Source organism: Gobio gobio (assembly GCF_949357685.1).
Source record: "Gobio gobio genome assembly, chromosome: 11".
Taxonomy (NCBI): domain Eukaryota; kingdom Metazoa; phylum Chordata; class Actinopteri; order Cypriniformes; family Gobionidae; genus Gobio; species Gobio gobio.
In genome coordinates, this window is record NC_137104.1 from 13877296 (window position 1) to 13888321 (window position 11026).

Below are 11026 nucleotides of genomic sequence, written 5' to 3' on the forward strand. Positions count from 1 at the left end.
CTGGTTGTGAGTGTATGCCCACCTGCTCTTCATTGGCACACACCCATGAATAAGCGCCATCTGCCCTGTCCTGGGGCAGAGGATTGTCTAATGTATGAAATCTCCTGCAGTAAATGTGTTTATTAATTAAACACTAAATTAACAAATAACTGTCCAGTTTGAGGGAGGTGCAAGTCCTGTAATTCGTTTAGATGCCTAGTAGTGTGCCAGCCTCCATTGAACCTGGGATTCATGTTCAACGCTGACATTGCTTCTCAGCTTGCATCCCGTCTGACATTCTCTTGTTGTCTTTTTCGCAGTGATCTCCTGTGGCAACCCTGGAACTCCCCGCAACGCCATGATCCAGGTCCATGATGGACTTGTGTTTTCCCGCTCTATCACCTACTCCTGCAGAGAAGGCTACTACTCCAATGGCCTGCTCACCCGTCATTGTACCGTCAATGGCACCTGGACCGGGGACATGCCGGAATGCACAGGTGCCCCATCAATACCTCAACAGGAGTTTTTATTTTATTTTATTTTTTAAGTAGCTTATCACTAAAGTCTCATTGTTTGGTGAATGTTTGTAACATTCAGCCATTTCAGTAGAAATCCACATGATTGGAAATTTTGTGTGAAGGAGAAAGATTTCCCTAATGCAACTTGTTCAAGTTGGTTATGCGGATTCGCCACATTAAGCAAAAGAATGCTGCTTGGTTAGAAAGTGAGTTCTGTGAGCTGTGCTTCATACATCACTATGCTATTGACAATGGGCCTTTTTGCTCATGAAATATTAATTAAAATGTTAGAATTATGAACTATAAATTCATGGTGCATATCTTATCCCTCTTCCTCAATGCCTGATTAAAAACATAGCATGTTATCTGGATGTTTTGTTCTGTCTAATCAATAGCATAGCTAGGCTAGTTTAAGTCTAAGCTCTTATCTTGGTAACCGAAGGCAAACTGAATCATTACCATTAGCTTTGCAGTTGTCAACAGAGACTAGCTCCTTGCAAACATTTGCTAAACAAGTCTTATTTTCATGCCATGTAGGAACTTTGTCTCAATAATGTCTCAATTTTGCTTAAAATGTTGTTGTTGTCTGTGTATCTCCCTGAGTAACCCTATGTTCACCATGGTCATGCATCATCTCATTGAATCAAAGTTGTGGATTGCCAAATTGAAAAGTTTCCATGTTGTAAGCCTGAACTCGAGTGGCTTTCTTGAGTAGTTGGTAATTCCCACTTTCCAAGTTGAATGGATAAGTTAACTATGCTCATTGTGTCTTTTCATAGGGTCTTTAAGTGGCTTTAGAAAGGCATGGTTTTATTCTCGAGATTTTCTTAGGCTAAACTGCGCTGAATAGTACAGCTCTCAGTGGCTGTACTCTTGAGGAATCCAGAGGCTGGAGTTGAATTGGTTTTGTTCGCGTGAAGCTTTTCAATGCATTGTGGTTCAGGACTTAATAATGAGGGACAGTGTTCTCCATTATCCCTGCCCTGGACACAAGCTGATCAGGGACGTATACATAGCAGCCCTGTGTTGGAGAGATAGAGACTAGCCCTGTCCCCCATCTTTGGCAGCCACCCGAGTGACTTGCCATGCTCATAAAAACACAATGCTCACTGTTCAGACTCTGAGCTAATGGAGGTCACGTGCAAACATTACAGCTCCAGACACATTGGTGTCTTTGGCACAGAGCAGGTGCTGGTGGCCTCAGACTACAGGAAGTGACTAGAGGAAAGAGCCTCCCAAAGCTGCTGCCTAAAACAGTTCATTAATTTAAGGACACCACTTAGAGCGATAAGAAAAACTTGTTGCTTCCAGTTTATGACCCTTTTAATATGAAAATGTTTTTGCCTAAATTTGTTATCTGTTTCAATGAAACGGCTAATTATAAAATGGTTCCAAATCATCCAAATTTTGGCAGACACCTCACTTGTCATTCAGCCTTTCTCATACTTTCTCTAATTGCACCACAAATGGCTTTCAGCCTTCCTTTGACTTTTCTTTACTCTCTCTGCCCACTTCCAGTCATTAACTGTGGAGATCCTGGAGTGCCAGCTAATGGTATCAGACTAGGCAGCGAATTCACGTTTGGCCATACTGTGAGCTTCCAGTGTTCACCAGGCTTCACTGTGGATGCCGATCGTGCCTCCACGCTCATCTGCACCAAGGACCGCACATGGAACGGCACCAAGCCCGTTTGCAAAGGTTCGAGCCCACCTCCTATGAACTAAGCTTCATGTCTACTTATTTTATTTATTTTATTATTTTAGACCGCTAGTTCAACATGACTGATTGTCTATGTCCTCTCACAGCCATTGTGTGTGGGGCACCTCCTAGTATCCCGAATGGGCAGGTGATGGGGACTGACTTTCAGTGGGGGTCTAGCACAAGTTATAGCTGTAATCAGGGTTACCAGCTTTCCCTTCCCACCATCCTTACCTGCCAGGGCACGGGAAACTGGAGCGGCGAACGGCCTCAATGTTTTCGTAAGTGTGAATCTTTCTGAAATACTCAAAATATAATTTGCCTTAACCAGAAATATTTGTCCTTTCATAGGCATTTAGATTCACACGTTTCTACATTTTAGATTAATACCTAATAATATAGTGTTTTCCTCAATGAAATTCTCTTTCCTGCAGCTGTATTTTGTGGAGATCCAGGGATACCAGCCCAAGGCAAGCGGGAAGACAGAGGGTTCACATACCTGTCCTCTGTTTCATTCTCATGTTACCCGCCTTTGATACTGGTTGGCTCTGCTCGGCGATACTGCCAATATGATGGAACCTGGAGTGGAACCCAACCTTCTTGCATAGGTCAGAAGCGATGTATTCATGTCTCTTCTAACACAGTTAGAAAACAGTTCTAGCACCTTTATTATTTTTATATATACTAAATAACTGATGGCAAAGCTGCATTTTCAGCAGCCATTACTTCAGTGTCACATGATCCTTCAGAAATTATTCTGATATGCTGATTTAGTGCTCAAGAAATCTTTCTTATCAATGTTGAAAAAAGTTGTTGCTAAATATTTTTTGTGGAAGCTGTGATACTTTTTTTTGTGAATTTTTTCTTTTGAATGTTCTATTCACCTCATATATCATATACTATACATAATCTCATATATACCTACATGTGTGATATCTGTACTAGATTGAGTCATATTCATATATGCTGCTTACTTTTTTTTTTTTTTACAGATCCCAGTCACACCAGCTGTGTAGATCCTGGCACTCCTCTCTTTGCCCACCAGAACAACTCTCAAGGCTACCAGGTGCCAATCACATCAGATCATGGCTGTTTTCAGCACGTCTGGAACTCTTTTTTTTCTCTTGTCATTTATTGACTATTTGTGTGTTTGTATCAACAGATTAGTAGTTCAGTATTCTACAGCTGCAGAAAGGGCCACATTCTTCTGGGTTCCATCTCTCGTACCTGTTTGCCTAACCTCACCTGGAGTGGCATGCAGCCTGAGTGCATCGGTTAGCCACAATATTACAAAAAATATTAGCCTGAATTTTCTGTTACTGTACTTTTTGTTTGCATTTTGTAAATGCAATAAAATAATGATGTAATTATCTGTCGTGAATGAAGTACAGCAACATTTTCTGATTTCAAGCGATTTTTTTTCTTTCACAATACACCCTGCACAATGTAATATTTTCTCTCTCCTTCTGTCTCCTCAGCTCATCACTGTAATCAGCCGGAGCTCCCCGCTCAGGCGGATGTAGGTGCCATAGAGCTGCCGTCTCTCGGTTATACGCTCATCTACACCTGTCAGCCTGGATTCTACCTGGCTGGAGGGTCTGAACACCGCACCTGTAGGGCTGATGGCAGCTGGACAGGGAAACCTCCGTTGTGTGCACGTATGTACAAAATGCTTTACAAATACATGAGCCCACAAACCAAAGTATACTTATTAAAATGCGATTTTACATGCAAATGTAAAACATTTAAAAATGTCAAGAAAATGATCAATCGCCTTTGAGCATGTCCGTACCACATGTGTGTTTTAGTGTAGCCCATCTGCTTGATTCACAGATTTAATGATTTACTGTATCCAACCACTTTGTGATTTTTCTTCTCCACAAATGTTGATAAATGTCCACGTGCATCTGTTTCATCTCCACAACTGGTGTGATCGCTGTGCCCAATTCATCATGTTATTGGTGAAAGTTCATATTAGTAGAGCTCTGATTAGCCCAATAGATTGCATTGATTTGGTTTTAGACAGCCAAGGCTGCTTTAAAATATCCTCAGATAAACAGTTCCCATACAGTATTTACTGTGACGACTGAGTTTAGAGCAGAAATATAAGATTAACAATTTGCTTTTTACTCTGCTAAAGGAAGATGGTATTAGTCTCAAGTTAAAGCTTAAATGGATCACACTCTAAGAGCTGTTGAAATATGTTGCTGAAATCTTTCATAATAAAGCTATAAATGCAGGGTTCTGGCCTTTTGCAGTGAAAGGATATTAACAGCACCTTTGGGAGACCAGAGAGAGAGGCAACATAGTCTTATGACATCTAATAAAGCTGTTATCCCCCGCTGTCTGTGTCCAGGCATCGTATTATGTCCTGTGAAGTAGACTTCCCTGGGTATTCAGATATATGAAGTGAGATTCCAAATCATAGAAAATGTTCTGCCCAAAATGGGATAGAGAACAAGTGCACATCAAGTGTATCTCATGACCACACATATATATTATAAAACAACCAAATCACGTTTATTTACATATTAAACATTGCAACATTCATTTAAACGTGTATTTATTAATAATTACATATTTTATAATACAGTATATTATTATTATTATACATTGAAAAATCTTTGACCCCAAACTTTTGAACAGTACTGTATGTGTGTGTATATACGATTTTTTATTTATTTTTTTAATGTTTTTTAAAAGAAGCCTCTTGTGTTCACCAAGGCTGCATTTATACAATAAAAACAGTATTATACAGTATGTACACTATATTGCCAAAAGTTTTTGGACGCCTGCCTTTACATGCACATGAACTTTAATGACATCCTAATGACATCTTAATTTAATATGGAGTTGGCCCACCCTTTGAGGCTATAACAGCTTCAACTCTTCTGGGAAGCCTTTCCACAAGGTTTAGGAGTGTGTTAATGGGATTTGTTGTTCTTCTACATTTGTGAGGTCAGGCACTGATGTTGGACGAGAAGGCCTGGCTCGCAGTCTCCACTCTAATTCATCCCAAAGGTGTTCTAATGGGTTGAGGTCAGGCCAGTCAAGTTCCTCCACGCCAAACTCGCTCATCCACGTCTTTATGGACCTTGCTTTGTGCACTGGTGCGCTGTCATGTTGTAACAAGAAGGGGCCATCCCCAAAGTTGGGAGCACAAAATTGTCAAAAATGTCTTGGTATGCTGAAGCATTAAGAGTTCCTTTCACTGGAACAAAGGCCAACCCCTGAAAAACAACCCCACATCATACTCCCCCCTCCACCAAACTTTACACTTGGCACAATGCTGCCAGGTAACCGCCAAACAGAGAAGCGTGATTCGTCACTCTAGAGAACACGTCTCCACTGCTCTAGAGTCCAGTGGTGGCGTGCTTTACAACACTGCATCCGTCGCTTTGCATTGCACTTGGTGATGTAAGGCTAGGATGCAGCTGCTCGGCCATGGAAACCCATTCCATGAAGCTCTGTACGCACTGTTCTTGAGCTAATCTGAAGGCCACACAAAGTTTGGGGGTCTGTAGCTATTGACTGCAGAAAATTGGCGACTTCTGTGCGCCTCAGCATTCGCTGAACCCGTTTTGTGATGTGGCTGAGTTGCTTATGTTCCCAATTGCTTCCACTTTGTTATAACACCACTAACAGTTGACCATGGAATATTTAGTAGTAAGGAAATTACACGAATAGACTTATTGCACAGGTGGCAACCTATCACTGTACCACGCTTGAATTCACTGAGCTCTTGAGAGCGACCTATTCTCTCTTGTTTGTAGGAGCAGTCTGCATGCCTAGGTGCTTGATTTTATACACCTGTGGCCATGGAAGTGATTTGAACACCTGAATTCAATTATATGGAGGGGTGTCCCAATACTTTTGGCAATATAGTGTATATGTAGTGTTTATATATATATATATATACACTGTATATATACGTTTATGTACACACGTCATGTAAGCATGTGTATTAGTAGAGCTTGTGAAAGGTCCTGTCTGCTGTATTCTTCCTCTTCCTCTAACACCATATATCACTTTTCCCATAGCTGATAACAGACCAAGCGGAAAAACTGTAGGAACCGTGCAAGAGCCACCCAACACAAAGCTACCCGGTAAGTTTCACTGTGTAACGTAAATTAAAATAATCTTTCAATGGAAGTTAATTAAAAATCTCTCTAAAATATTTTAGACACTTGAATGTATAAAAACTCTTGTCTTTGTTTCTTTCAACCTGTTCTTCTCTTCTGTGCCTCTATCTCAGTGCCAAGTGGGGTTTTTGCAAAGAACTCTCTTTGGAGGGGTTCGTACGAATATCTAGGGAAGAAGCAGCCAGCAATGCTTAGCATAACTGCTTTTGAACCGTTAAGCAATCGGGTCAATGGCACTCTCATGGACCACAGCGGAGTACAGCTCAATCTGGCTGGTGAGTGTTTTTTATTTTAACCTCACAACACATTTTACCAACCACTTATTTGTGACACATCAGCAGCAAGGTAATGCCAATGTTCTAGTTTGTACTGCCCCCAGCACTGTGTTTTGTGTTCTTTTAAAAGGAAAAGTTCTGCCAAAAAAATCTGTATTTACTCGTTCCAAACCATTTTCTTTGGAACAAAAAAATAAATAAATTGAATACGAAATTATATCATAGCAAGGACCTCTACTGATCCTTAGGACTGTGTATCACAGGGGTCATACATTTCCTAAAATATCAAATGATTTGACTGTTTTATGACGAAGAAAGATTATTTCAGGTTGTAAAATGGCATATGGGGCAACTAATCAAAAACCTAATAATATTTGTGAGTTAATAATTCATGATATATTTAAAAAATAGCTTTAAAGTGTATACATTTTTTAATCATATAACAGTGAAAACACTGAAAGACGTAAATTACCGTCAATAGCGGGGACGCATTTTCTCACATATGATGGAAATTCCTGTCAATGGCAGGGAAAGAGTCAACAACCTCGTTCACGTACACATCCTCTCCATTTCTGCAGGTATCTATAAGAAAGAAGAAGCCCAGTTGTTGCTGCAGGTGTATCAGATCCGCGGTCCTGTGGAGATCTTCGTTAACAAGTTCAAAATTGACAACTGGGCACTGGACGGACATGTATGTATATTCCTCTTTCTGTTTCCTCTGATCTTCACTGTGGTTGTCACAGGAAGCCCTTGTGTGCAGTACATCCATAGAAATCATTATCCTGACGTTTTGAAATGGAGACTCCCTGCAGTGTGAAATAATAATCATTGTGATGATTCTACAGATTTTCCACGTTGTAATGGATTAGATTCAAATATATTGTTTGCTTTGGAGATATTAAGCAACCGCAGATCAAATATTTAAGCCACGCAGACGTGATTTAACTCGACCCAGCCATCCAATTGACTTATTCTTAAGTAGACTGGTTACTGGGAAAAGGGAGCATCTTACATGTGATTTCAACAGCTGTGCTTTTATGTTGATGCAAGTCCTTTCTGATTTAAGGTATGACTTCATGCAGATGTAGTCTTCAGATGTAGTTGTACAGAAAGTCAAAGTTGAGGTTTCTATGCCTTTACTGCAACCTGAGAGTGCTCAAAGTGTACTTCAATACTCACAGGCTGATGTAAGGGCTCTTGTCTAGGGCCAGACCTTGGGCTGCTTGTAACTACTGAAACCTTCAACCACACACACACACACACACACCATGTCACTCCTGGGGATAGGAGAGCACAGACAAAGTTTTTCTTTTAATTAAAACGTCAGTTAAATCATTGCTGGGTAATCAGGGCCAGACGTCTCTACCCCCCTCCAATGCACTCGGGACAAGCACCTGGGAGAGTGTAATTAAAAGTGTGGGCCATGAGTGTGTGGCTCTTGTGTGTGTGTTCATGTAAGAGAGAGAGAGAAAGAGCACAAGAGGTAGAGGATGAAGGAGAAAGCTCGTTTTATACCTGCCTGTGTGTTTGTATTTGCATATGTACACGTTTAATGCCTCAGTGAGGAATGATGGGGAAAGTAAATGTCAAACATAAGTAGTCTTTCACATCAGTGACACATTTTATCTTTCAGTGGCTCATTTTTGACATTTTGAAAATTCTTTACACCTACTGTCTTGTACTTTTCTCCACAGGTGTCGTACATGTCTTCATCTGATTCATTTGTATACCAAGGCTTTGTTCGAGGAAAAGGCTTCGGCCAGTTTGGACTTCAGAGGCTGGGTATGTGTGCTTGTCTTATAGGACACGTCATTTGTTAAACCTTAGTTTCACCCTAAATGAAAATTCTGTCATCAGAATTCCACACCCATAAGACTTTTGTTCTTCTTCGAAGCACAAATGAACTTTCAAATGGAAGGATCAGAAATCAAGCTAAATAAAAAATATCTTCATTTGTGTTTTGAGGATGAATGAAAGTGGTTTGGAATGTCATGAGGGCGAGTACTTGATGACAGAATATTAATTCTATACCTTTAAGTCTGAAAACTTTTATTTGTAGAACATCTAAAGTGACATATATGCTGTTTTTTGTAGCAAAAAGAAGGAATATTTGACTGAAAGTGTGTCATGACTGCGCCGATAGCAACACCAAACAGAATAGCGAAAATAGTGACTCTTTTCAAACAGGTTTCCCAAGCACTCTCCTAACTGATCGAACTAATATATCCACTTTAATGAACAATGTTGAATCGAGTGCACCTAGTACACCAAAGTGATTCCATTGGCTGATTCTACTTGCTTAGTATACCATTAGCATAGCTTTGTATTCTAGCTCAACTTCTAATCTATGCAAGTGACTTATTCTACATGAAATCTCTGCATTCTCTGATCAGGCATTACAAACGGCTACCCCTCGAGTTCTAGAGTTTCGATTTCTATAAAATACATATATTTTGGCCAAAAATATTAGGTAATAAACTCGTTCAGGGGGTTATCTGTGTCAGATGGTTGGGAATTAATTATTTGCATATAGTTGTCTCTACTTTTTTTAAACTGGCAAAGTATTTTAATATTGAATACACACTTCAGCTTTAAAGCCATGAAAATGTCAAGCCTGTGTTGTTTCCTCTATAATTAGTTATCGATGATATGTTTAAAATGATATATACTGCCAATGCCGCCCACAATAGCTATTATGTATTTTTATAATACAGTTTAGAAAGAGAGAAAGGAAAACTAGAGTCAGTCTAAGTATCTAGTGTACAGCTTGTGGAGGCCAAACCATGAACGTTCTGTCAAATCCTGCTGTAATGAAACAGGCGCGCCTTCATTTATAAACGACAGCTGTATAGACTCCTATCCCAACATCATCAGACAGATTGAGCAAACAGAAGATTTATTAATAAGAGGGGCTGTAGTGGAAAGAGCATGTGTGTTCGCGCGCACCCATATTCCATCATTTTATGTTGGTTTGACGAGCTGGCTCTATTGAGTTAGTTAATTGAATCTCCCACTTGCAGCCTTGATGTTATTGGGAAGCTTTTTGGCATTGTCTGATGAACAGGTGCACTGACACTCTCTTGTTGTTTAGGAAAAGCTCTGTGGTCGAAATTGAAAAGTGAATTCCAAATGACTTCATCTTTGCCGTGTCTTGATATCTGTAATTAAAAAACCATTGTCAAGATAATGCAGTTTAACATCTCCCAAAAACACGTCCCCCGTTTGAGCTAAACAAAACACTGGAATATGAAGTTGAAAAGTTTTTTTTTGTTAATTTCTTATTTGTTACGTGGTTTAAAATCAATTTGAACACATGCTTTGAGATTACAGGCTAGTTATTATGATGTTGTAAATGGTTCCTTTGTATTTTATTTTACAGAGGGCCTTGATCAAAATGGGGAGAATCCAGGCTATAACTTTGCCTCCAACAGCAGTTCAGTGGCAGCAGCCATTTTAGTGCCTTTTATTGCCATGATTATAGCAGGCTTCGCTCTGTATCTCTACAAACACAGGTAAAGCAGTTCACAAAATATGTATCATTCATTGTAAATTAATTTGTGTATTTATTATGAATCACTCCTCCAGAATATTTGCTAATATGTTTGCTTACTTTCAGAAAAAGGCCCAAAGTACCATTCAATGGTTATGCGGGCCATGAAAACACCAACGGAAGGGCAACTTTCGAAAACCCTATGTATGACCGCAATATCCAGCCCACTGACATCATGGCCAATGAGACAGAGTTCACGGTCAGCACAGTGTGCACAGCAGTATAGCGACCGCTCTAGTCAAAGGTGAGTCTTCAACCAGAAAGATCCGTTCTCAGTACAATCTCAAAATCATTCGTATCTGTATTCGGATAAAGCCGGAAGTGTGCGGGACTTTGACCGTAATTTCGTAAAATTGGAGAAGCCTGTTTTGAAAGTAATTATGTTCCCTTCATGGTGTTTTTTGGTGCTTCAGGCACATACCTAATTATGACATTGTAGCTGTTGATCCGACAATTTGGTCTTTGTCCCCGTTATGGTTGAATCACAGGACCGGATACCAGTAATTTGCGAAGAGATCTCTTATTTATTATTTTTAAATGTCAGACATAGTAGAGATATTGAAAAGTTATTGTCTCATGCCAGCTTTGTGTTTCTCCATTCCTCCGTTCCTCTACCCTCTCCATCCTCCCTCTGTCCCTCTTCTGTCCCCTTCTCATTTTCGTCTCATCTCTGCCATCTTCTGTCTGGGGCAGTACACTCAAATTGGGTGTTATATACTACTAACAGAGGAACTCAATAAGAAGAGATTTCCTTAGAAGGTAGAGAAACATGCGTCCTATTTTTAAAATAGAGCATATACTTCATGCTTATACATGTGCTTCCCATATCGGAATACTGTACATCAGTCGATGATACATCACGGA

General features: G+C 40.0%; 1 protein-coding gene across 1 annotated transcript in view; it reads left to right on the forward strand.

The window, feature by feature from the left end:
• Positions 1 to 10388, forward strand: part of csmd2 (CUB and Sushi multiple domains 2) — a gene marked incomplete at both ends in the record, with an annotated part of 367659 nt that extends 357271 nt beyond the window's left edge. Inside the window, 13 exon segments of the mRNA XM_079829996.1 lie at positions 300 to 476; positions 2016 to 2195; positions 2303 to 2476; positions 2630 to 2803; positions 3188 to 3261; positions 3358 to 3469; positions 3674 to 3853; positions 6236 to 6301; positions 6451 to 6612; positions 7191 to 7303; positions 8307 to 8399; positions 9994 to 10124; positions 10229 to 10388. Of these exon segments, the coding sequence (XP_079686122.1) occupies positions 300 to 476; positions 2016 to 2195; positions 2303 to 2476; positions 2630 to 2803; positions 3188 to 3261; positions 3358 to 3469; positions 3674 to 3853; positions 6236 to 6301; positions 6451 to 6612; positions 7191 to 7303; positions 8307 to 8399; positions 9994 to 10124; positions 10229 to 10388 (1796 nt within the window).
• Between the last annotated feature and the right edge of the window lie 638 nt (positions 10389 to 11026).